The sequence below is a fragment of the Idiotropiscis lumnitzeri genome, chromosome 18 (genome assembly GCF_059441095.1).
Source record: "Idiotropiscis lumnitzeri isolate Australia: NSW breed Sydney's pygmy pipehorse chromosome 18, RoL_Ilum_1.0, whole genome shotgun sequence".
Lineage (NCBI taxonomy): Eukaryota > Metazoa > Chordata > Actinopteri > Syngnathiformes > Syngnathidae > Idiotropiscis > Idiotropiscis lumnitzeri.
The window spans coordinates 2,855,193-2,880,411 of NC_142408.1; the positions used below are offsets into that span (position 1 = coordinate 2,855,193).

Genomic DNA, 25,219 nt, shown 5'->3' on the forward strand with positions numbered 1-25,219 from the left:
CCGAGGCACAAAATAAGTGCAAGCTGCCGAGCATGCAGAAATCAAGTACACAAACATGGAAGTCCACAGAGGGGACTTTATTATTTTTTTTTTAGGTAATAATTTTGTAATTATGCCAAAGCACATTGTCATGTTTTTATGCGATTGGTTTGATATAATCATTAAATATAAAATCAAAAAAAGTTCTTTATTAGTAGAATAATAATATAGTGCAATATATTTTATGACCATTTCAACCAGGGTTCAATTTGCAGTTCCCTTTTTTTTTTCCTTTAAAAGGGAAGTCAACCCCAAAAAACTATTTGCAATCTCTTCTATATGCCTTCGCTAGTGTAAACGTAGCATTCTGATTGATATTGTGTTTGTGGAATACAAGGTAAGTACCCTGAGCAACTGTGATGTCATTTTCATTCGGCTGCAAGTGGCAAAATGGCCGCTCCCTGAGAGTATAAAAACGGATGTATTTTACTGCTTAAATCATATAATACAAACACAACATTAATCAAAAGGCAGTGTTTTGACTAGTGGGACTTCATAGAATATATAATTGTAAAGAAAATTTTTGGGTGGACTTCCCCTTTAAGAAATGGTCGGTCATACAGTAAACAACCAATTATAAATTAAACGCATTTGCCGACTTGCATTTAATTGATGAACAGACATTTGTCATGAAATGATTAGAGAAAAACCTACCAGCAGTCGGTTTGCTTTTTTTTTATGTAAATGGCTCTAAGTGCTAAATTCAACACTATTTGCTTATCGGTGAACGTTCCTTGTATAAAAGCCTGTGGCGAAGAAAAGGCAGTTACAAAGGGGCATTTGTGCCAGGAAGGAAGGAAGGGACTCAGCCGACTTGCTTCCCAGCCAAATGAAGCAGCTCCCCTCACTCCTTCTGTCATCACGTTCGGGGTATATATATATATATATTTTTTTTTTATTATTTTTATTTTTATTTATTTTGTTTTTTTCGCTGAAACATGTCTTCATGTCTTCAGTCTTAATGTCAAGTTCAAGAGTCCTCATTACCGAGCTTGACATTTAAACACATCAAAGCGCTTTGCATGTTTTCAGCTTTTGTGCAGAACAAACGTTCCTTATACGAGAATGTGTTTTTCACGTTACCCTTTGTTTTCCATCATGATTGGATAACTGTGACACGCAGCCCATGTTATCTGACTGAGAGAGAGAGATAGAGATAGAGATAGAGATAGAGATAGAAAGAGAGAGAGAGAGAGAGAGAGCAAGGGCAAAGCAGGCCTTCCCTTCGCCAGCACTTTGACACAAACAGAGCTGATGAGGTATTTGAAATGAATGCTTCGTTGAGTCAATGTCAAACTGCAGCCTGTCTTTCTGATGTGTTTCTCATGTTATGTCTCGCATAAATCATAGATGACTTGACTCTCCCCATGCTGGGCTGATGCATTCAGTCCTCACCCAGGCCACGCAACCGTTGTTAGATTTTAGCCTTCTGCTACATTTCCTCGGAAAAGCAGTGGGGGTTTGAATTGTGGGGTGGATCAATACGGATCAATAGGTGTGTCCAATTAGAGAGGCCTGGTCACCCAGAGGCGGTGAGACAGTGTAAATATTTGTCCACCCCTGAGAAAGAAAACGTATGGTCACGGAAGCCAGATATGTCGGGTATCTTGGGCATGTCACTCTTGTTCATATCAATTTGACAACCAAGATTGTTCTGCACAGGACAGTAATTCTTGAAAAAATAATGAGCCGAGAAAGTGCACTCAGAAGGAACATGAACCTTGCAGTCGGAAATCAACTCCAATCTAAAAGCCACTTTCAAAGTCACTATTGTAGTTTTCCCTCTAAGAACACAATTCGTTGACAGGGACGGCGTGTCCACTCCTCATTTAATACCATTGACGGCTAAAGACGTCGGAGATCGTTTTTTTCTTTTTTTCTTTTTTTTTTTTTTTACTCGGCTGGTCGTAAATGGAGTGGCGGGAGGCGGCATTGCATTTGGTACCTGCGCCTTCTGTAGGGCCTTGCAACTTCTGAAAACTGAAAAAAGTTCAGAATCAACATCAGGCCAAGGTTATTATCGTAAACGAAAACGAACGAAATAAAGAAAACTAAAATTGAAAAAAGTGACAGTGATGTTTTATTTCTGTGCTGGAAAAAATGGCTTCACCTGAAAAGGGCCAAATGGCACTAAAAGGGGAACATGAGGCGAAATGTGTCAGAAGAGTTTTTTGTCATTGTGCGACTCCTCCTACAGGGCGACTGAGGTAGTGTAGAGGTTTCTGGACAGAAAGAGAGAAAGGGCACTGCACTGAGCCAAGGCGATTGGCTCAGTGCATGGTTGCAGCCGAGGAAGGTGACACTGAGCTTTCCGTGCCAGTCAAATAGCTCCATGCAGATGGGACTCGCGTGACAATTTCTGTGGCAACACAAAGTCCTGACACTACACTACAGTGAGGGTGATTCCTGCCGGCCAAGTCTAACTGTCGTCGAACAGATGTCCTTTGTTCATACCATCTGTCATAATTTGTCGCCCGCTTTGTTTCTTCCAACAGCTGTCCTGATGTTGGAGAATGATTTCACTCTCACGTCTTAGTTTTGTTTTTTTACATTTTACATTTTAAAGTTTCCTCTAAAATATGGGCAAACTACGGCCCAGGGGCCACATGCGGCCCATGAAACGTTTTAATCCAGCCCGGCGAACTTGGAAAAAAAAAATAATGTTTTAGTAAATAATTTTGTTTGCTGGGTGATCAAAATCTGTTTAGTAATTCAATTCACGGATTAGTTTCCTATAATGCATTTGTTTGTGTGCCTTACGATTGTAAGGAAGTGTAATTAACAGAAACGGTGGTAGAAGCATTTATCTAAAATGGCGCAAAAAAAAGACATTGTAGCGCTACTAAAATGGGATCTAGTCCTTTGTTATAGGAAGAGTACTACTACAATAAATTCAATAAAACGTGGTTACAAATTTAGAAAATGTTATGCTTAAGTCCTTCAACCGTGAAGGGGTAAGAAGCGAAGCCCCAGCCTCAAAATTACACCATCTGTCCTCTTTCAGGTCCGGAAACCGGCCAACAAAGGGTCTATAGAATGTCGGTCATTGACGTTTCTTCAAGCAGCAAGTACGCGGGATGTTATCAGCCAATCAGAGACCGGCGCTGACACAGCTCGAGCTGCACGAGCCCCTATAAATACACTGGCTTTACCCTTACCACAACATATCCTATCAACTTCTTAAGTCAGAATGCCTGAGCCAGCCAAGACCGCGCCCAAGAAGGGGTCCAAGAAAGCCGTCGCTAAGACCGTCAGCAAGACCGGAAAGAAGAAGAGAAGGACCAGGAAGGAGAGCTATGCCATCTACGTGTACAAGGTGCTGAAACAGGTTCACCCCGACACCGGTATCTCGTCCAAGGCTATGAGCATCATGAACTCGTTCGTCAACGACATCTTCGAGCGCATCGCCTCCGAGGCATCTCGCCTGGCTCACTACAACAAGCGCTCTACCATCACGTCCAGGGAGATCCAGACCGCCGTCCGTCTCCTCTTGCCCGGCGAGCTGGCTAAGCACGCCGTGTCTGAGGGCACCAAGGCCGTCACTAAGTACACCAGCTCAAAGTAGAACGCTTCGGTGTCACCGCAACCCAACGGCTCTTTTAAGAGCCACTCACTTATCCAAAGAGAATTCCACTTCTTTTAATCTCAGTGGTCTTGTACAATATGCGCACTAATGAATGGTTCGCTTCCGCCAAACAATGATGGGACGTGGAAATGCAGGACGTGGCCACGATGTAAAGTAAAGCCTCTTCGTGGGTGGCATTTTATGGTTAAGAATAAGGAGATTGTTAATCAAATCAAAAATAGTTTCTAAGAGCTTCTTGAAAGGGCTGCCTTGTGTATTTAAATGCTTTGCTATAGCCATAACTGCGTAGACTGTAAGCCACTGGCCCGTTTAGGTGCGCATAATGAAGGCCATAGCAGTTCTTTTAAATGAACCGAAGCATTATAATCAGTCAAAAAGAACGTTCAAGAGACTCGTTCACCGAATCTTAACTCACTCCAAACGGCGGCAGTAGGTTAAGTAAAATCCCCCCTACGTCTGAGGTTGGCTGATGATTGGTCGTCCGCGGAGATTGACACGCGTGTGGTTGAACTCGAAACTGAGAAAACTAATCAATTCAGAAAGTGATCGGTTCACTCACGTTCAATGACAAGATTCGTTCTTTTTGAACGAATCGTTCACGAATGACTCAACACTACTGCACAGACGCGTATTTTACCCCTTTTCTGTTTCTATGACAAACAAAGCAATCATATTTTTGCTTTGCTTGTTAATCACTGAGGAATAACTGCACACAAACCGCCTCGTTGACAATGTGTAACTGAGAACTTGTGTATAATAGACAAAGTAATATAGAAATACCCATCATCTATATCAACTCATGGTGGAATTTTGGAAATTTCCCATTTAGTTGTAAGTGTAGTGGCTCTTAAAAGAGCCGTTGTGTTTTGGTCAAGAAAGTTTGTGTCACGTGGTCTTAAGCTCTCTCTCCACGAATACGGCGAGCCAACTGGATGTCTTTAGGCATGATGGTGACCCTCTTGGCGTGGATGGCGCACAAGTTGGTGTCCTCGAACAGGCCGACCAAGTAAGCCTCGCTAGACTCCTGCAGGGCCATGACGGCTGAGCTCTGAAAGCGCAGATCGGTCTTGAAGTCCTGTGCGATCTCCCTGACAAGACGCTGAAACGGGAGCTTGCGAATGAGCAGTTCGGTGGACTTCTGGTAGCGACGGATCTCGCGGAGGGCCACGGTACCGGGCCTGTAACGGTGAGGCTTCTTGACGCCGCCGGTGGCTGGGGCGCTCTTGCGGGCAGCCTTGGTCGCCAACTGCTTCCTGGGGGCTTTGCCACCGGTGGATTTACGGGCTGTCTGCTTGGTTCTTGCCATCTTTGTAGTAATACTATTCCGAGTGCGAAGGAGTGATAAAGAATAATCAAACCAGTAGCTTTTAACCGCTTGGCAAGGCTGCACATGGGTGGCGCCACCTCAGACCTTCGCACACTGATTGGTCCGCCGCTCCGGTTGGACCCCAGCTCCGCCTGCAAGAGCAATCTCCCGCCACAAGGCTCGCTGCTAATTGGGGGGAATTGTGTTCAAACTGGCCCCCGAAACGCAAAACTCCTCGCCACACTGAAAGCCTCTTCGCTGGTTGGTCTGACTCCAGCGTCCCGCGCATTCTGCAACTATTAAAGCAGGACTTCTGCTGTAGACTGGCACATTTTTCTGAGATTTGACAACAGAAAGACTAATCAGGATGAGTGGAAGAGGCAAAACCGGCGGCAAGGCCAGAGCAAAGGCCAAGACTCGTTCTTCCCGTGCCGGACTGCAGTTCCCAGTCGGCCGTGTCCACAGACTGCTCCGCAAAGGCAACTACGCCCAGCGCGTCGGTGCAGGCGCCCCCGTCTACTTGGCGGCCGTACTCGAGTACCTGACTGCTGAGATCCTGGAGTTGGCCGGTAACGCTGCCCGCGATAACAAGAAGACCAGAATCATCCCACGTCATCTGCAGTTGGCCGTCCGCAATGACGAGGAGCTCAACAAGCTTCTGGGCGGAGTGACCATCGCTCAGGGCGGTGTGTTGCCGAACATTCAGGCTGTTCTTCTGCCCAAGAAGACCGAAAAAGCCGCCAAGTCCAAGTAAATATTGTCGCCGAGATACCCAAAACCATAAAACGGCTCTTTTAAGAGCCACGCACTTTTACCCTGAAAGAGCTTCATATTCTCTTTAGAAATGAATTTTTTTTTGTGTGTGACGGCGTTGCAAATTTCAGACACTTGATTAATAAAAGTTGGTGTACATTACATCCATGCGAACGATAAGATTTGCCCATCGCTTCTCTTTTGAGTCTTTTAGTGTTCATGTGGCGATTTTAGTATTCTCGTGTCATATTTATTAAAAAAGAAAATTGAAAAACGGAAAAAAATAACTAAAGGAAGCCTGCACTGCACCACTTGAAAGCGGTGTTAAAATAAAAGCACAGCAGGCCACCAGTTTGAAATGAAAATATAATCGATCCCTTTCACGTTTTTGTTCTGACATTTGCCGTTTTGTGACATTAATTCATGACAAAGAAAAGAATACTCTTTAAAGGAGAAGTGGTGGCTCTTAAAAGAGCCTTTTTGTGTGAAGTTGTGCTGAAACACTTCACTTCTTTTTGGGTGCTGCCTTCTTGACACTTTTGGGCTTTGCCACCCTCTTGGCGGGGCTCTTCTTGGCTGCGGCGGTCTTCTTGGCCGCGGGGGCTTTTTTTGCCGGCGCCTTCTTGGGGCTCTTGACGGGCTTCTTGGGTGCCTTCTTGGGCGTTGAGGGCTTGGCGGCTTTCTTGGTAGTTTTCTTGACGGCCGCCTTCTTGGCTGCGGCTGTTTTGGGCTTCTTGCTCGGCGTCGCCTTCTTGGCGGCGGGCTTCTTGGCTTTAGTGGGGGTCTTCTTGGCAGCCTTTGCGGGCGCCTTTGCCGTCCCTTCGGCCTTCTTGTTCATCTTGAAGGAGCCGGAAGCGCCGGTGCCCTTGGTTTGAACGAGAGTTCCCTTGTTCACCAGGCCGACCACGGCGAGCTTGATGCGGGACCTGTTCTTCTCCACATCGTAGCCGGAGCCTGCAAGGGACTTCTTGAGGGAAGCCAAAGAGACGCCATTGCGCTCCTTGGATGCGGCCACGGCCTTGACGATGAGCTCGCTAACGCTGGGTCCAACCCGTTTCTTCACGGGCTTGGAGGTCTTCTTCTTGGTGGCTTTCGCCGGAGCGGCCGGGGTTGGAGCTACTTCTGCCATTACGACTATGACTGATGTAAGGTTTCCGAGTAAGTGGCTGAACTTAAACGCACCATGAGAACCGTGGAGAGTCAATCAGGCGGTTTGCTCCGCGGCGCGCTGACAAACTCTTGTGTTTTCTCCGCACACTTCAAATGGTGAAAAATCACAATGTGAACAACTTTAATAACTGAAAATAATTTTATTACATAGCGCACTTGTGTATTTTCACATTGAAGTTACTTAAAAGTCGTATACTCCTTGCAATTTTCCTCCAGAGCTTCCAAACATCACCTCCGCACCGACCTGAGCAGCTCTACTCAAGGAAATTCCTCCCTCTTGTCTTCAATAAAACGATTTAAAATAAAACGGGATTTGACAAAAACTGTTTTATATATGAAGTGACATGTTCATCCACGGACCCGGATTCTAAACAGGCAGGTATTGATGATAATTTATGGGAAAAGACCGCGTTTTCTTTGGGCAGCAAACACACACGATGACCAAGACCTGTGACTTGAGTCTGTTGGCATTAAGTCCTGAAAACTTTATCTTACTCTAAAGAATTTAAGCACATGCAATTGCTGAAGTATAAACAACGCGTAGATACAGACTAGATAAGGTCCAGTTATATACATTAGTTTAAGCAATCACGTGACAGAATGTCAACCATTAACAGGTTCATATTTGCTACGGGTGTTGACATTTATCACACAAAAAGCATTGATCACATGAAACTAGAAGTACCGTGCAAAGTAATGACACGTGATTGTGTCTACTGATTTATATAGTATTCTCATGTTAGATTTATATATTACTTAGTTTAAATATGTTGAATTCTGTTGAATGTTCATAATATGCACTTCATGTTTGTTCCCCAAATGTTATTAGCATCATTGGCATCCATGTCATTTGGAAACCATAACAGTGGAGACATTTTGGCATTAAAAGTGTCGGGGAAAAATCTTTGGAAATAATTACTTTCAGTAATGAATACAACTGTGAATAATTGAAATACTTATATCAATGAAATGCATCTTCAGAATTGAATTCATTTCATTGGATGCAATATTTTCTTTTTACATTCATGAATGGCAATGGCAGCCTGCCCGACCAGGTGTCAATGTCATCTTGGATCCTTGAAGCTAACATTAGTTAACCATAGCACAACACCCAAGCCATGCTCCTGTAGCATAGCCCATTTTAATAAAATAAATGTTTTTAAAAAATATTTTTTTAGATAAAATTCTCAATTTATTTTTGTTTATTGTTAAAAATGAAAAGACACGCATACACTGAGGTGACAAGGTGATTTATTTCAACTAATCACGTTCTTTCTATCTAATTTTAAAGCCCGAGGCTAAGACTGCAAATTACCTTAAGCTAGACGTATTTTATGCATCATATCACATTTTAAAAAGCAATGCATGCATCGTCCCAGTTAAATAAAATGAATGTATTTATTTTTTATGTCAGGGAAATAAACGTAAAACACACATTAACCAAGCAATTAGTTTTTCAACATGACAACGTCACAGTAACGATATTTTTCTAAGTGAAGGTGTGTAATATTTTTAGTGATAAAGATACGTTATCTTCGTCATAAAGTGCATAAAGGCGTTTCGTAAACACATTCCTCATCAACCACCGACGTTACTCTAGGAAAAAAGGCAGTGGGGATGCATTTTGCTTAACGCAGGGCGACAGCTCGTTGCTTATTGGACAACCAGTTCGCCGCTTCAACTAACCAATCAACGTGCAACATTCGCTTACAGATAAATACTGCTCTCCTTCCTGAAGTCATTCTGTTTGATAAACAGTAAATCGTAACAAAAACCTGCAACTATGTCTGGACGAGGTAAAACCGGTGGTAAAGCCCGAGCCAAGGCAAAGACTCGTTCATCCCGTGCCGGCCTTCAGTTCCCCGTTGGCCGCGTTCACAGGCTTCTCCGTAAGGGAAACTATGGCGAGCGTATTGGTGCTGGCGCTCCCGTTTACTTGGCGGCGGTTCTCGAATATCTGACCGCTGAGATCTTGGAGTTGGCTGGCAACGCTGCCCGCGACAACAAGAAAACCAGGATCATCCCCCGTCACCTGCAGCTGGCGGTCCGCAACGATGAGGAGCTCAACAAACTCCTCGGCGGAGTGACCATTGCTCAAGGTGGCGTGCTGCCTAACATTCAGGCCGTACTTCTGCCAAAGAAGACCGAGAAAGCTGCCAAATCCAAGTAAAGCTTAAACATCCACTACACCAATCAAACGGCTCTTTTAAGAGCCCCCCACTTGTTTCATGAGGAGTGCAGTCCTATATTATTGTAATAAATCTGTATGTTTATTAATTGTACTTTCTTAGGACGTTCTGGTTGTTTACATTAGTGAATGCAAATTTTGATTACCTGATTTCCACTGTATGGCCTCAGTTATCTCAGCCATTTGAGGATAGTCGTTCCTACAAAACAAATTGACTAAATGCTAGAATTTAATTAGATTGAATGTATTCACACATTCTGCTGATGGTAAGTTTTTATTTTAAAACTAAAGTAACATTTAGGATGTTCTTGTATATTTGTTGGTTTAAAGTGAAAAATAGGTCAATGACTAAAGACTATATATTAATGGATATGCATCTAATTGACGAATATATAGACATTTTTTAGTCCCAAAACAAGCAAGTATACTCTAAGGAATAAAAATGGAAATGACAGCATAGACTAAGAATTCGGTGTCGAACATGCATGACAATCACTTGATCTTGGAGGGCTAAGGAAAATAAATTGGTAAGATTTTATATGATTAACAGGAGAAATGAATGAAGATTGTGGTGGTTCAAGCTGTAAAACTGGCAGGAAGAAGTCCTGGTCTTAATTTCTTATTCACTTAAGTAATTCATGTTATGAAGATGTACATTGGGACAATCTAGTGCTCTTGGCACATCGCTTAATCGTGTTATACGTGTTTGAAGACTCAAGTGAATCGCCACAGATACCATTTAAACATCCCTCAAAGGGTTTTTCATTACAAACAGTATTTCTACTGAAAATTAAAGTCAGTGTTGCAAACTGGCCAGCAATAAAACATATGCGGAGAAAGATACTCTTTCGGAATAAGTGTGTGGCCCTTAAAAGGACCTTTTGTTCTTGTTAATGGGCCGAATATGATTTAACCGCCGAAGCCGTACAGAGTACGTCCTTGCCTCTTGAGCGCGTACACCACATCCATGGCGGTGACGGTCTTCCTCTTAGCGTGCTCGGTGTAGGTGACAGCGTCACGGATGACGTTCTCAAGGAAAACCTTGAGCACGCCGCGAGTCTCCTCGTAGATCAGACCTGAAATACGCTTGACACCGCCACGGCGAGCAAGACGACGGATGGCGGGTTTGGTGATGCCCTGGATGTTGTCGCGAAGAACTTTGCGGTGACGCTTGGCGCCTCCCTTACCGAGCCCTTTTCCTCCCTTACCTCGACCAGACATCGTTACTTTTCTGTTGCAGTGGCCGAATGAAACTCAACACCGTGGACGATCCCATTATAAAAGAGCACTGCGGACCTGAGAGAAGACTGCTGACCCATTTCGACGCGAGGAAGGTTTTTTGCCAACCCTTTCTCCATAGATTGATTCAAAGCAATTTAGCCTTCCTTGTTACCACCGACAAAAACATTAAAACGTCTTATTCAACGCGTGACTTTGCCTGATGTGAATTTTAAACACAGCTCTTTCGTTTCTTGAGTGGGTTTCGTTTGTTTACGTTACTAGTTTCCTCGTTCATTGTAAATGAAACGTTCCATACGTGAACATTGGTGAGTAATTACATCGACATAGGAGACATTTTCTAACGTGATTAAATCACATCGATTGAACAGGTAAAATATTCTTCAATGGGCCTCAGATGCAATGTAGTGTTGTGTTGGATCGTTCTCGAACGATTCGTTCAAAAGAGGTTTTCAGTGATCGTGAGTGAGTGAATTTCAAGTGATTCGTTCTCAGTTCATTTCAGCTCAGGAAGCGATTTCGTCAATCATCACAAACGACGAATATGCAACCAGGGCCAGATGGACGAGGGATTTTACTGAACATACTGCCTTTCTCAAAGGAATCAGTGATGCCTTTTCCCGTTTACGAACAAGTCTGAGTGAACGTGAAGACATCCCGTTAGGCGATGATTCAGTGAGTGCTGCATTGCCGTTCTCGTTTGTACATTACAATAACAAATGCACAAATTTCATTTAATGCAACATCAGGGTTCGCACGGAAGTGCGAACGTGTCGGTTAGGGAATCTTTTGAACCGATTCTTTTTGATTATCTGATTCTAATGATTTGGTTCTATAAAATTTACAACTACATTGCAGTGGAACATATGTGCCCTCCAACCTTCCGTTGAACAGTTGTTCAAAAGATGCAAGTTATGGCAGTTTATGTAATTGATATTTTTAATTTAACAAACTATTGGTACAACACTGTCATTTACAGGGTATGGGGGCTTTTTGGTGTTTTAAAATCAGATTTTCTAAATAAAATGCTGTGCACAGCGAGTAATGTTTTACAAGAGGATCATACTCTTCATGAAACACGTGAGTGGCTCTTAAAAGAGCCGTTTGTGTATTGTAGTTTGATGTGAACGGTTTACTTGGACTTGGTGGCTTTTTCTGTCTTCTTGGGCAGAAGAACAGCCTGGATGTTTGGCAACACGCCGCCCTGAGCGATGGTCACTCCACCCAGAAGTTTGTTGAGCTCCTCATCGTTGCGGACGGCCAACTGCAGATGACGTGGGATGATTCTGGTCTTCTTGTTGTCGCGGGCAGCGTTGCCGGCCAACTCCAGGATCTCAGCAGTCAGGTACTCGAGGACGGCCGCCAAATAGACGGGAGCACCAGCACCGACGCGCTGGGCATAGTTGCCTTTGCGGAGCAGTCTGTGGACACGACCGACCGGGAACTGCAGTCCGGCACGGGAGGAACGTGTCTTGGCCTTGGCTCGGGCTTTTCCACCGGTTTTACCGCGTCCAGACATGTTAGTATCAAAGTCGATGAATTGTGTATCTTTCGATTACGATGAGGTTTGGAATAAGTGGCAGTCTCTTTATACATGCTCATGCTACTTATTGATTGGCTAGTTGAAGCGGAAAAACAGTTGACCAATCAGCTAAGACCTTTGGAAAGCTGTTCGGCCTCCGCCTCCTGTTGACCCACGATCGTCAGTAGCGCGTGTAATAATAATAATTTAGGATTATGCTTCCCCTCAATTGTGAAAACTGCAGTGAAATAAATAAAAAATAACACCACTGTAAGCATTTTAGAGTATTTCACCATATTAAAGTTGAATATGACCATTTCTGTCTGGATTATTATTGTTATTATTAAAACACTACCATAGCAATAGGTTACAAATCATCGACAGGAATAAAGTTATGACCCTATGTCAGTGCCTAATACTTGAAATTACGAATTGTAATTATTCTACCAGGCAAATTAATCATTTCCAGTGGGTGCATTGAGAAAAACGAAACAAAAACTGAACAATATTGACTTATTTAGTAAGCTTTGCCTTTGCCCATTCATTTTAATTTTTCACCTTCAAAAGTAAAGAAGCATACTAGGGCCAATTATTGTTATATATATATATATATATATATATTAGCAGCGACATTTTTGGAAAAAAATGGTTTAATGTAAAAATCTGTAAAACTGTTTCAATAAGCACTACATAAAGAAGCCTAATAAAAAGGCAATAACAATGCTAGATAACCACGAATTATGCGTTAAACCGTAATATAATTGAGCGGGATGCCTTATATAACTGTTAAGGAGTCGGATATTTTTCAACCTTTTCAAGGGGGCGCACGAGACAAGAGGGATCACGTCTTTAGACAAAGTTGAGGGGCTCTTAAAAGAGCCGTTGTGGTTGTGTCACGTGGTCTTAAGCTCTCTCTCCACGAATACGGCGAGCCAACTGGATGTCTTTAGGCATGATGGTGACCCTCTTGGCGTGGATGGCGCACAAGTTGGTGTCCTCGAACAGGCCGACCAAGTAAGCCTCGCTGGCTTCCTGCAGAGCCATGACGGCCGAGCTCTGAAAGCGCAGATCGGTTTTGAAGTCCTGTGCGATCTCCCTGACCAGACGCTGGAAGGGGAGCTTGCGGATGAGCAGCTCGGTGGACTTCTGGTAGCGACGGATCTCACGGAGGGCCACGGTACCGGGCCTGTAACGGTGAGGCTTCTTGACGCCGCCGGTGGCCGGGGCGCTCTTGCGGGCAGCCTTGGTGGCCAACTGCTTCCTGGGGGCTTTGCCACCGGTGGATTTACGGGCTGTCTGCTTAGTACGCGCCATAATGCTTCCAAAACGTGAGTCTAGTATGAATGCGATTTATGGCCACAGAGCGTCTTTTATAGTAAACCGCTACAGCCATGCCCGAGCTGGTTGGTCCGCTACGAAAAGCTCATTCACTGATTGGACAAAAGGAATTTTAAATCGTCCAATCATCAATAGCGACTTTTCCGACGCTTCTGGTACAACTTTCAACTATTATGGCTCTCACGCAAGCATACTGGGAGTTTTTGACAAGGGATGTGCTTGAAGATGATGATAACTAGATTGTGGTGGTGTTGGAATTTGGACACTCGGGAATAAGCCCCTAATTAGATAATTTACTAATTAAGAAAGTACTCAATGCGTGTTCGTTTATATATTCGAGAAGGAAAATGCCAAATCAGGACTCAACAACTGATCCAAGTATTTTTTTCAATAGTTTCTTAAATTCTCTGGAGTTCAGGAATAGTACAAGTCAGATATCTGGGCCACTTTTCTTAAAACAACCTCCCCCCTGCTGGCCAAAAAAAACATTAATTGTCGTTTGAGCTCTTGGTTGTTGTATTTTTTTGCATCAATGTCCGCACGGGAATAATCACTAAAATAAAAACTACTTATTTAGATCCTGTGGGATTAATTATTTCGAGTTCCTCCCTATTTTTTAAACGTACGCAATATTAGCACTGTTGCCCTCATGCTGGCGTTGTGCACTGTCGCATCGAATGTGACGTCACTATCCTCGGAAATGACATCATAGTAATGGCCGCGCGCAGAGTCGCCACGCTTACCCTGTGAAGATAATCGTGAATAACTATTTGTGTGATTATAGAGGAGAACATTTCACCATGTCGGGAAGACAAAACAATAAATTGCCGAACAATTTGCCGCAACTGCAAAATCTAATCAAGAGAGACCCGCAGTCTTATGGAGCCGAGGTGAGTCTCGAGAATCTACAAATGCTAAAAGCTAGCATGAATTTGTGATGTTGTAAACATCCAAAATGTTCATCTAACCGTATGTCAATGTGGTTTGGGTAGTTTTTGCAGCAATACAGACATTACCAGTCCAATGCGCAGATCTTTAAACTGCAGCCCGACAAATCCAACAAGGAGTTGGCAGAACTTGTCATGTTCCTTGCTCAGGTCACTTCAACGTCGTTAAATCGATCATTTCTTGTCTTGTGCGTTGCCTTTTAATAATGTTTGTTGCCTCGTCAATCAGGTGGCCCACTGCTATCCGCAGCAGTTGTCCACTTTTCCTCAAGAGCTGACTGAGTTGTTACTGAGTCACCACACAGTCGTGGATGCAGATTTAAGAATGGTGAGCATGTCATTTTTGGAACACCTGTCTCTTGCACAGTTTAACAATAAAAGCCGACGAGCGTAGGGGGAAAACAAGCAAAAAGATAAAGAGAAACAAAAACATGTTAATGGGCTACAGCAAAAGAGAACACATAAAAATAAAAACAAGAATTATGTTACAGTACCTAAATATTTTGTGAGTGCAGTCAAGTTAGGAAGCACGAAGAAGCTTCCTCTTCATGCTGGCCTGTAAAAAAACAAAACAAAAACATAAATAATCATCAATAGCTTAAAAATCTGCAATGTGGTGCGAACAATGAAGCGCCTTATAGCGGGGGAACACTGTATTTAAAGTCTATTAATGCTGCATGAAATTAAATGAACAATCCTTTGATGTTGTGTTCAGACGTTCTGCAAGGCTTTGATTCTCTTACGAAACAAGGACCTGATCGATCCCACCGGCCTGCTCGAGCTTTTTTTTGAGTTGCTGCGATGTCATGACAAGCTGCTCCGGAAGGTTTGCAAAGAAGGAAGAAAAAAAGGAAAGGCCGCAGTACAAAGGGGAATTGATTTAAAATGTGCATTTTGTCTCCGCAGACGTTATGCACACACATTGTGGCTGACATCAAAAACATCAATCTCAAGCACAAAAACAACAAAGTGAACTCGGTAAGGGAATAGACTCGCATGTGCCATCGAACATTTTTTTTTTTAATCAATATGTTTAACATACCCACATTTTCTTGCATGTCGCAGTCATTGCAGAACTTCATGTACACCATGCTGAGAGACCGCAACCCCATCGCAGCCAAGATATCCTTAGATGTGATGGTGGAGCTTTACAGGAGGAACATTTGGTGCGTTTTTTTTCCCCTTAAACTAGTCATTAAACGTTGACTTTCATTGCACGCTGAGATACAGTCATCTTTTTTTTTTAATGCATTGATTTGGGAGCAAAAAATGTGCACAGTTTGGTGGCAGTTAACTTCATTTGTTTTTTTTTTAGTATGATTCTTTTTCCTGTTCTTCAGTAATCAGCAGTAGAATGAAAGATAGTTTGTCGAGGTGTCGTGATTAATCGACAACTCATCGATTATGAAAGTAATCAATAATCCAAGTAATAATTTTGATAGGTATGAATTGAATATTGTCCAGTTGATCATACTCAGATTAATAGCATTTGATTTAATTTCAATGAGGCAATATAATTTTGAAGAGTGTTTTGAGTTACAAGCTTGGCTACAAAACTAATTAAAATCCAATGTCAAGTCACCTCACTATTGTTATCATCCAAGCTGATGTGCTTGCAGGAACGACACCAAAACCGTCAACGTCATCACCACAGCGTGCTTCTCCAACGTGACAAAGGTGTGTTTTCGCCAACCTTCATTTTTATTTCTCATTCAGTTGTGGAAAAACAATGCCAAACGTTTTGTTGTTGCCGGGCAGATTATGGTGGCCGGGCTCAAGTTTTTCTTGGGGGCAGATGAAGAGAATGAGGGCAGCGACTCCGAATCAGAGGCAAGTTCTGGCAAAGATTGATTTTTTTTTTTTTTTAGTTCAGAATTTGACCCAAATTTTTATACAAAACAATTCAGCGACTATCAAAGGGCATTGATCATAAGTTTAGCTTTTTGCTTGGGCATTTGCTGTAAAGGAAATTGTAATACAATTTGGAATATGACTGAAGGTTTAAAAAAATTCTGTATTTTTTTTTTTCTCTTTCCTTGACTGCATCATGTTTTTTCTCATTATCTTCCAGGGGGAGGGAACAAAAGCGCGTGACTTGATGGTAAGATTCAACACGGGAAGGAAAACTTCCAAAAACAAGAAGAAGCTTGAAAAGGCAATGAAAGTCCTCAAGGTAATCCCCATGTGATCTTCAACCTGAATTTCCTGTTATGTTTGTCGGTATATCTTTGTTGCTAGTTTACGCTCTTGCGTGCAGAAACACAAGAAGAAGAAGACAGCTGAGGTGTTCAACTTTTCCGCCATTCACCTCATTCACGATCCTCAAGGTAGGCCCGGCCAGCAACGCTCAGAGTCGGGCTTCTCACTGCTAACCGTGATTGTTTGGCAGACTTTGCAGAGAAGCTCCTGAAGCAGCTGGAAAACTCAAAAGAGCGCTTTGAGGTCAAGATCATGATGATGGAGCTCATTTCCAGACTGGTCGGGATCCACGAGGTACGACGTTCTGACACGTCCTCCACGCAGAATTCCGACTTAAAAACTCACGTCTATTTCTTTTTTTTCTTCAGCTCTTTCTCTTCAATTATTATCCGTTCATCCAGAGGTTCCTTCAGCCACATCAGAGAGGTAAGCATGCATTACTTTTACTCTTTTTTTGTTTTTTTTTTGGGGGGAGTTACTAGCCGTCACTAGGTTATAATCCTGCTCGCTACATGCCCTAATATGTCTTAACATAACAAAAAAAAAAATTTCACCTCTGATGACAATGTTGCATCTCGCAGAGGTGACAAAGATCCTCCTGTGCGCCGCGCAATCTTCCCACCAACTTGTCCCGCCCGAGGTACGACTCCAAACTCAATTGTCGGAAAGTGGCTAAGCATCGTGCTAACATCCTTGCTAACACAACGCAGATCATCGAGTCGGTGATCAGCACCATCGCCAACAACTTTGTTACCGATCGAAACTCTGGCGAGGTCATGACCGTTGGGTGAGCGGCCGGCGACGTTCTACTTACAGGGTTAAACGGTAAAGAGAATCCTACTTGAATCGTTCGTAATTTCATTTCAGGATCAACGCCATCAGAGAGGTGGCTGCCCGTTGTCCACTTGGCATCACTGAGGACCTGCTGCAGGACTTGGCCCAGTACAAGAACCACAAAAACAAGAGTGAGACTTTTTCATCGTTATCGATGTCGTTGTCCCAAATTATTGACAGCGTGTTGTGTTTTGTTTTCCAGATGTCATGATGTCTTCCAAAGGTCTCATCCAACTTTTTAGGAATCTCAACCCAAAAATGTTGCGGAAGAAGGACAGGGTGAGTACATGAGTAGAAGTCATTTAAATTGGAGGAGGAGGAGGAGCTTGTTGAGAAAAAATTTTTCGTTGGCCCATACATGTATGAGCCAGATGTTCAGGTGAGTGAGCGAGAAGCCTCGTCAATGCAAACGTTTGTGCACAGGGAAGGCCCACAGAGGCGTCGTCGGAGGCCAGAGTTAAGGACTATGGTGAGCTCGAAGCTAAAGACTACATCCCTGGAGCGGAGGTGCTGGAGGTGGAGGAGGAAGTCAAAGAGGACAATGAAGGTGAAGAGACCATTCATCATTTTTTTTTTCAGCAGTTTTTTTTTATCTCAGATGGAAGTAATCATTTCTTGATGTTTTTTGCGCTGATTACGAATCTGCCCTTTTTGTAGGAAATTAGGTTTTCATAATAAAACAATACATTTATTTAGCAACAGGTGATTTTTTTTTCTCAAATGAAAATAAAAGTAAATATCTATTTTTTTAAATCAGTATCCAAAATATACGGGACACAAAAAGCCATCTGTGGTTAAAATGTGCTGTTTGTTGACCGGCATAATAAATTGATCAAGCTAATAAACGACACTTTATAACAGACGGCTGGGAGAGCGCCAGTGTGAGCGACGAGGATGAGGATGGGGAGTGGGTGGACGTCCACCATTCGTCCGATGAAGACGCGACAGAAGTGGTGGGTTTAACAACATTCTGTCAAAAGAATGTTGAAGGTTGTGATTTAACGCCTCTCTGGTATTGTCTGAGTAAGGTGGAAAAGCTGAAGAGTTTGCCAGATGAAGAGCGGGTAGCCAAGGCGACGGCAGTAAGTGGCAGCCGGCTCCTGACGCAGGAGGACTTCAAGAAGATCAAACTGGCCCAGATGTCTAAGGAGGTCAACGCTGCCCCGGGGAAGAAGAGGAAAGCAGCGGAAAATGATGACGAAGACCACAACAGGTTAGAACACAGAGAAGTGGGCCAAATAAGTGTTCAGTGTCTTGCGCTTTCACCGGGGACAGTCAGAGCCAGGATTCGAACAGCGACCTTTCAGTCACTGGACGACCTGGTCTGCTGACTGAGCCTTATGTTTTATTTCATCTTCCAGAGGGGAGCTGCTGACCCTAAGGAACATTGAGAAGCTCCATAAGAAACCCAAAATGGACAAGGAGACACGCCTGGCAACAGCAATGGTTTGAAAACGTCGCACACTTTTATTCCCAAAAACTTCTCACAAAGTTTGACTGTATATTTTGCGTTTGGTCTGTAGGCGGGACGAACGGACCGTAAGGAGTTTGCAAGGAAAAGGACCAAGTTAAATCCTCACGCCAGCACCAGCAACAAAGAGAAGAGACGCACTAAGAACTTCATGATGATGAGACACAGCCAGAACGTCCGAACCAAAGGCAAACGTTCCTTCAGGGAGAAACAGGTTTGCGCACCATGGAGAAACCGCTGCTAGAGCGCCTTACGTACATTCCTCCATAAATTTGCATATTTTTTTCTTTTAATGCAGATTGCTCTTCGGGATGCGCTCCTAAAAAGGAAGAAGCAGCATAAATAGTGAAGATTAAGATTGCCACCTTGGAACTCTGACTGCATCAAATCATGGCTATACCCTAGAATTGTGCTGTAATGATTGGATCAATTGTTTTGAAATAAATCTTATATGGTAATGAAATTACTGCCTTTATTACGTCCATTAAATGTGTTTTTATTACGTTTGAAACACATTTGTGTGTGTGCGTGTATGTTTGTACATATATATGTAGCAGACTTAAGATGGACGCAGGTACGCGGGAAGGTGAAAGCTCAGGCAGGAGTCAATACAAACAGCTTTTATTATTAGAGAGCACATGTCACATTCACAAAGGCGAAAAAGCGACCTCTTCCCCGTACCGAAGCAGGCCCCTTTTTTTTTTTTTCTTTTTACTCCGTGTGCATCTTATACGAAAATATACCAGAAACAATCAAAAATAACTTGAAAATATCTAGAATATAAAATACACAGTGCTGTTGTCATAACAGAATTAACATTGGGCAAATATAAACAATCTTAAACAAGATTGTAGTTGCCGTAGTGATAGCGCCACCTGCTGGTTAAATGAAACAATCAAACAAATTTGCTTGTAAACGTTTTATTTTATATCTGATTTGATTACGTTACACTTATTTGTCATTCCGTTTATTAGTGTCGCGAATTTTGTCCAAGTGGACTTGCTGTAGATATCACGTGACAGAAGAATCTCAGCTCCAAAATATGTTTATGTAGCCACGCGCGCTACACGAAACACTAATTTATTCCGAACGTGGTGAAACCTCAACACTTTGCATCCGTCACTACTTTATCGAAGTCAAATAGAATTATTACATTTTGTGTCCGATCAAAGTTATAACAGTGCTCATCGAAGCTTCTCGGACTTGCTTAGCTTAGCTTGCTAGTCGCTAACAAAAGAGACGCGTTTGTTCTCGACACACTCGCCCGTAACAGCGAAAATGAGCGCAAAAACGAAAGTGAAATGTGAAGAGGAGATTTGTGGAGCGCAAGAGGAGAACGAGCGGCAATGTCAACTGCTGGGAGCTGTTTGCAAGCAACCTCGAGTGACGTTGAACAGAGCAGGTTCGTCACTTGTTTAGCCAAAATATTTCAACGATATTTTATTGTATTTATTTTTACAGGATAAAATAAATACGTCTTGTGTCCCGCAGACGTCAGTGAAACATATCTTGGTTCTGAGCGGCTGGAGCCAGAGTTCACTCGTGTCAAAAATGAGGAGTCAGGGCACCCCCGTGGCAAAGAAGAGGAGCAACTGCAGTGCCCCAATATAAAAAAAAAGGAGCAGCTGCCACCATCGATTAAAGACGAGGGAGATTTAACAGAGTTGCCAGTGACTGGTGTCTATTTGAAGACTGAATATGAAGATCAATATAAAGAGAAAAGAGAGGTGGAGCCTCCAAGCAGCAGCTTCAGTCAACAAATTGATGGCAAGTACTGTGGAGGGCCACAAGCAGACTGCTGGTTAGCTCCATTGTCAGATGGTGACGACACATCACACTCTTCTCACACTGATGACGATGACCAGTCAGAAGATGATATGACCGGTGACAAACCTTTTGCCTGCTCAATTTGTGGTCAAAAATTCTCTTGGAACGCGACTTTAAAAATCCACACCAGAACCCACACCGGTGAGAAACCTTTTGTCTGTTTGGTTTGTGGTCAACGATTTTCTGAAAAGGGAAACTTGACACAACATGCTAGAGCCCACGCAGGTGAGAAACCTTTTGCCTGTTCGCTTTGTGGGCAAAGATTTTTCCGGAAGGCGACCTTAAATGTACACACGAGATCGCACAGTGGTGAGAAACCTTTTGCCTGTTCAGATTGTGGCCAAAGTTTCTCTCAGAAGGGAAACTTGTTAAAACACAGAAGAACCCACACTGGTGAGAAACCTTTTGTCTGTTCAGTTTGTGGTCAAAGATTTTCTTTCAAGCACAACCTAACGAGGCACACAAGAACCCACACTGGTGAGAAACCTTTTGACTGCTCGGATTGTGGCAAAAGTTTCTCTTGTAAGGGGTACTTATTAAGCCACACAAGAACCCACACCGGTGAGAAACCTTTTGCATGCTCAGATTGTGACCGAAGTTTCTCTCAGAAGGGAAACTTATTGAAACACACAAGGACCCACTCAGGTGAGAAGCCTTTTGACAAATTTCACAACAGATGATAGGTGGGAGTACTTTTTTTTTGTATTTGTTTTCAGAATGTTACATCAACGTACCAAGGGGTGACATATTTAAATTAGCTAATGCCCATAAGCTGAGATGCTTACACATAAATGCACTGTCTCTCTTTAACTAAATATATAGTTAAAAAATAAACATTTCAATTTTAATAATGATGGTTGATAGTGATTGTGAATAATCGACATTCTAGTATTTGATCTATTTTGTATTCCAAGTATTTTCCCAAGTCTCCAGTGGACAAGTGTTGAGAACCAGCACTTGTACTAAAACACTCAAAGCAATGTATGCAAGTTTTGCCTTTTTTTGTGTGTGTGATGTCCGCATCCAGTGAGTGAATGACTGATTTTTTTTCTTTGTGTTGAGATGACAAGTTTAGCTTAATGTGATTCTGAATAAAGTACAGCTTTTCAAACACCCTTCTCTCCATGACATGCTCACCTATAAATATGGTAAACTGAAATGACAAACATTGTTGCACATATTTTTGTAATTATCTTCAACGTGTGTAATTTAAACAAATATATGAATGTACTTTACAGGGTCTTGATGAGATAAAAACTGTTCAATTCGAGGGGTTGATTAGGCCTCTACAGACCAATTCAACGTCGGCTGTCGTGCCAACTGCCGCATTGGCCTAAGAGTTGGCACGTCTGACCGGAAAACGACGGAAGTACAAAACGAGAAAAGCCGACGAAGACTCAAAGTACTCTGCCAGAGCTGCAGTACCCCTCCATGCCGTAGGCGGCGACAGTCAATGCGTAGCCTTTGACCTGATGTTCATAACGGCGGTCTTTCGTGAATGAGAAAGATTACGCCATTTTTGAGAAGTAAAATTGAAAATGAGTAAAGTCGATTTAATTATTGAGGAATAGCTTCAATTCTGACTGTTTGTTGGGTATTACACATTGACAAACAATGAGAATGAAGCAGCGTATGACGGACATGTACTCTTATCAGAAGAAATGTGTGGCCCTTAAAAGGACCGTTTTGGTTGTGCAATGAAGAATCGGATTTAGATTAACCGCCGAAGCCGTACAGGGTACGTCCTTGCCTCTTGAGCGCGTACACCACATCCATGGCGGTGACTGTCTTCCTCTTAGCGTGCTCGGTGTAGGTGACAGCGTCACGGATGACGTTCTCAAGGAAAACCTTAAGCACTCCGCGAGTCTCCTCGTAGATCAGACCTGAGATACGCTTGACACCACCACGGCGAGCCAAACGGCGGATGGCGGGTTTGGTGATGCCCTGGATGTTGTCGCGAAGAACCTTACGGTGACGCTTGGCGCCCCCTTTTCCGAGTCCTTTGCCTCCCTTTCCGCGGCCTGACATTTTCACTAGAGATGAGTGTTAACAGCGTTCAGACAAGTCAACAAGTAACTCATGCAGGCCACAGGCGAGTCTTCTTATTACAATAACGCGGACCTGAAAGAGGACCGTTAACCCAATTGTACCAGTAATGACGTCACACTTGAAAGCCCCCCCCCCTTCGCTCAATATTATTCAACCTTTCTTTTAGGGGGCACAGAAACGCTAATATTAATATCGAATTATTTCACGTGATTTATCTATGATCCCCATAAAGAAATTTACTTTAAAAAAGTATCCGCCCTCGTTAAACATTTTCTTTGCTAGTTTCACTTTTAAGGTTTTAACCCTGAACAAAGTCGGATTTCTTTGAACAGATGAAGATAAGCGGTTCACCAAATGAATGCATGGATCACACGAAATACTTCACTGTAAATACACATGGTATGATGATTAAATAGGGTTGTCGGCGTGGACACATTTAAAGACTATTTGGATGAAAGTAGCTTGCTCAAGCAGCAGCCATTAACGACATTACCGCAAATGAAATTCTGCTGGCTTAGTGGATCTGCACTTGGAAGCTGGCACACCAAAGAACTCACTTCCCAAGTACAATTGGCTTATATTTTTACTACAATTTGAGTACATCATCCCATTGTATTTGGTTTTGGGTCGTTTATGGTTGAGGTCTGGGAACATAAACTGTTGATGTTGGCGTTGTGTGGGGTGAGCAGTCACCCAGTATTGTTTTTAATAAACTGCCTACTTACATTTTTCTATTAATGTAGTTTCCCTGCAATTTTTGTCTAGGCGTTTACGTCCGAGTAAAAAAGTCTGCACTAGTTTAATGATATGAACAGTAAATTGTGAGTTCTTGTGTGTTCTGTGTATTGGAGAATTATAATTTCATTTTCTTGACGAATAAGGAATAGTGTGCACTCTTCATGTGGGAAGGTGGTTGGCTCTTAAAAGAGCCGTTTGGGGTATTCGAACAATGCAGATTTACTTGGCTTTGCCGGCCTTCTCAGTCTTCTTGGGCAGAAGAACAGCCTGGATGTTTGGCAACACGCCGCCCTGAGCGATGGTCACTCCGCCCAAAAGCTTGTTGAGCTCCTCATCGTTGCGGACGGCCAACTGCAGATGACGTGGGATGATTCTGGTCTTTTTGTTGTCGCGGGCAGCGTTGCCGGCCAACTCCAGGATCTCAGCAGTCAGGTACTCGAGGACGGCCGCCAAGTAGACAGGAGCACCAGCACCGACGCGCTGGGCATAGTTGCCTTTGCGGAGCAGTCTGTGGACACGACCGACCGGGAACTGCAGTCCGGCACGGGAAGAACGAGTCTTGGCCTTTGCTCTGGCCTTGCCGCCGGTTTTGCCACGTCCAGACATATTTTCGCTGAGCTTAGAAGTGAACTCTGTAAAGTATCTTCTCCGGAGTGAAGGCAGGGTACTTATACACATAGCTGCTGCTCACTGATTGGCCAACCTACTGCGGGGAAACGGTCGTCCAATCAGTAGAGAGCTGCAATTGCCGCCACTTTATTTTGTTATTTTCGCCTGTTTTCGAAGGTGACCCGTTGTGACAAACATTTCTTATATGATCATAATTATCTTGTCATTGGGTTGTTGTTACGCCCTCAAAATATACTTCAATTTATTTTGCAACAGGAAGTCCGATCATACCCAGATTGAACTACTCAAAATATGTATTAGTCCATCACGGGTAACTATTTCCCCATGCCTTTATTATCTTATTGAACTGAACCTCATTAACCGAATACAACTTTATGGAGCGCACTACACAACAGCTGGAGCTGTAACAAAGCACTTTATCCATCCATTATCTGTACCGCTTCTCCTCACAAGGGTCGCGGGGGTTGATGTAGACTATCCCAGCTATCTTCGGGAAGTAGGCGGGGGACACCCTGGTCTGGTTGCAAAGCACTTTACATATAGGGTAATACAAATTAATCGCTATAAACATTGCTTATAGATTTAAGTTAATTAATGCCACAAGGAATTGTCTGTAACCAACTTCCTTTGACAACACGTTCTTTTGATTTTACGTTGTATGGAGAGTGGCACCATTCGATTGATACCTCGGTCACTCCTGTTTTGGAGGTGACAGCGGCAGTACCCAACTTTTATGGCAGACCGTAATATCGCCTGGAATAGTTCTATCATTTAAGCGTTAATAGTCCGTTATAAAGGAAGTGTTGAAATATGGTGTAGGAATGTTTCACACTTAGTTGTCGGTGTGGTGGCTCTTAAAAGAGCCGTTGTGTTTTGATCAAGATAGTTTAAGCTCTCTCTCCACGGATACGGCGGGCCAGCTGGATGTCTTTAGGCATGATGGTGACTCTCTTGGCGTGGATGGCGCACAAGTTGGTGTCCTCGAACAGGCCGACCAAGTAAGCCTCGCTGGCTTCCTGCAGAGCCATGACGGCCGAGCTCTGAAAGCGAAGGTCGGTCTTGAAGTCCTGAGCGATCTCCCTGACCAGACGCTGGAAGGGGAGTTTGCGGATGAGCAGCTCGGTGGACTTCTGGTAGCGACGGATCTCGCGGAGGGCCACGGTACCGGGCCTGTAACGGTGAGGCTTCTTGACGCCGCCGGTGGCTGGGGCGCTCTTACGGGCAGCCTTGGTCGCCAACTGCTTCCTGGGGGCTTTGCCACCGGTGGATTTACGGGCTGTCTGCTTGGTTCTTGCCATCTTCCTTAAGCTGTGCTCTTTAAGAAGTGAATACAGAAACGTCAGCGAACTGCTGTTTTTATCCTGACAACACAGCGCTGATTGG

General features: G+C 43.4%; 12 protein-coding genes and 1 pseudogene across 12 annotated transcripts; 5 read left to right on the forward strand and 8 right to left on the reverse strand.

The window, feature by feature from the left end:
• The first annotated feature begins 3,224 nt into the window (after positions 1–3,224).
• On the forward strand, positions 3,225–3,614 carry LOC148318982 (histone H2B 1/2-like). The gene has a single exon (XM_088281377.1). The coding sequence runs from the start codon at positions 3,230–3,232 to the stop codon at positions 3,602–3,604; it is 375 nt and encodes a 124-aa protein (XP_088137503.1). The 5' UTR covers positions 3,225–3,229; the 3' UTR covers positions 3,605–3,614.
• Positions 3,615–4,520: 906 nt separating this feature from the next.
• LOC148318983 (histone H3-like) lies at positions 4,521–4,931 on the reverse strand. The gene has a single exon (XM_088281406.1). The coding sequence runs from the start codon at positions 4,929–4,931 to the stop codon at positions 4,521–4,523; it is 411 nt and encodes a 136-aa protein (XP_088137532.1).
• Positions 4,932–5,169: 238 nt separating this feature from the next.
• Positions 5,170–5,742, forward strand: LOC148318984 (histone H2A-like). The gene has a single exon (XM_088280999.1). It carries the CDS (start codon positions 5,299–5,301, stop codon positions 5,683–5,685), a length of 387 nt encoding a protein of 128 aa, XP_088137125.1. The 5' UTR covers positions 5,170–5,298; the 3' UTR covers positions 5,686–5,742.
• A 447-nt stretch (positions 5,743–6,189) lies between these two features.
• Positions 6,190–6,813, reverse strand: LOC148318985 (histone H1 pseudogene; annotated as a pseudogene).
• A 1,824-nt stretch (positions 6,814–8,637) lies between these two features.
• On the forward strand, positions 8,638–9,024 carry LOC148318986 (histone H2A-like). The gene has a single exon (XM_088281000.1). The coding sequence runs from the start codon at positions 8,638–8,640 to the stop codon at positions 9,022–9,024; it is 387 nt and encodes a 128-aa protein (XP_088137126.1).
• Positions 9,025–9,866: 842 nt separating this feature from the next.
• Positions 9,867–10,269, reverse strand: LOC148318987 (histone H4). Its single transcript, XM_088281727.1, has one exon. The coding sequence runs from the start codon at positions 10,261–10,263 to the stop codon at positions 9,952–9,954; it is 312 nt and encodes a 103-aa protein (XP_088137853.1). The 5' UTR covers positions 10,264–10,269; the 3' UTR covers positions 9,867–9,951.
• Positions 10,270–11,413: 1,144 nt separating this feature from the next.
• LOC148318988 (histone H2A-like) lies at positions 11,414–11,820 on the reverse strand. The gene has a single exon (XM_088280620.1). The coding sequence runs from the start codon at positions 11,798–11,800 to the stop codon at positions 11,414–11,416; it is 387 nt and encodes a 128-aa protein (XP_088136746.1). The 5' UTR covers positions 11,801–11,820.
• Positions 11,821–12,695: 875 nt separating this feature from the next.
• On the reverse strand, positions 12,696–13,123 carry LOC148318989 (histone H3). Its single transcript, XM_088280618.1, has one exon. It carries the CDS (start codon positions 13,115–13,117, stop codon positions 12,707–12,709), a length of 411 nt encoding a protein of 136 aa, XP_088136744.1. The 5' UTR covers positions 13,118–13,123; the 3' UTR covers positions 12,696–12,706.
• Positions 12,764–19,094, forward strand: sdad1 (SDA1 domain containing 1). Its single transcript, XM_088280617.1, has 23 exons — positions 12,764–12,997; positions 13,926–14,031; positions 14,134–14,238; positions 14,318–14,416; positions 14,804–14,914; positions 14,995–15,066; positions 15,154–15,254; positions 15,708–15,765; positions 15,847–15,918; positions 16,160–16,261; positions 16,346–16,415; positions 16,478–16,581; positions 16,656–16,713; positions 16,869–16,927; positions 16,998–17,074; positions 17,155–17,252; positions 17,324–17,400; positions 17,545–17,668; positions 17,983–18,074; positions 18,150–18,334; positions 18,483–18,567; positions 18,645–18,806; positions 18,891–19,094. The coding sequence occupies exons 2-23, from the start codon at positions 13,942–13,944 to the stop codon at positions 18,936–18,938; spliced, it is 2,049 nt and encodes a 682-aa protein (XP_088136743.1). The 5' UTR covers positions 12,764–12,997; positions 13,926–13,941; the 3' UTR covers positions 18,939–19,094.
• A 518-nt stretch (positions 19,095–19,612) lies between these two features.
• On the forward strand, positions 19,613–21,524 carry LOC148318991 (uncharacterized). The gene is made up of 2 exons (XM_088281217.1): positions 19,613–19,994; positions 20,084–21,524. Exons 1-2 carry the CDS (start codon positions 19,871–19,873, stop codon positions 21,097–21,099), a joined length of 1,140 nt encoding a protein of 379 aa, XP_088137343.1. The 5' UTR covers positions 19,613–19,870; the 3' UTR covers positions 21,100–21,524.
• LOC148318992 (histone H4) lies at positions 21,119–22,836 on the reverse strand. Its single transcript, XM_088281218.1, has one exon. It carries the CDS (start codon positions 22,445–22,447, stop codon positions 22,136–22,138), a length of 312 nt encoding a protein of 103 aa, XP_088137344.1. The 5' UTR covers positions 22,448–22,836; the 3' UTR covers positions 21,119–22,135.
• Positions 22,837–23,009: 173 nt separating this feature from the next.
• Positions 23,010–23,829, reverse strand: LOC148318993 (histone H2A-like). Its single transcript, XM_088280619.1, has one exon. It carries the CDS (start codon positions 23,810–23,812, stop codon positions 23,426–23,428), a length of 387 nt encoding a protein of 128 aa, XP_088136745.1. The 5' UTR covers positions 23,813–23,829; the 3' UTR covers positions 23,010–23,425.
• Positions 23,830–24,669: 840 nt separating this feature from the next.
• LOC148318994 (histone H3) lies at positions 24,670–25,134 on the reverse strand. Its single transcript, XM_088281399.1, has one exon. It carries the CDS (start codon positions 25,132–25,134, stop codon positions 24,724–24,726), a length of 411 nt encoding a protein of 136 aa, XP_088137525.1. The 3' UTR covers positions 24,670–24,723.
• Between the last annotated feature and the right edge of the window lie 85 nt (positions 25,135–25,219).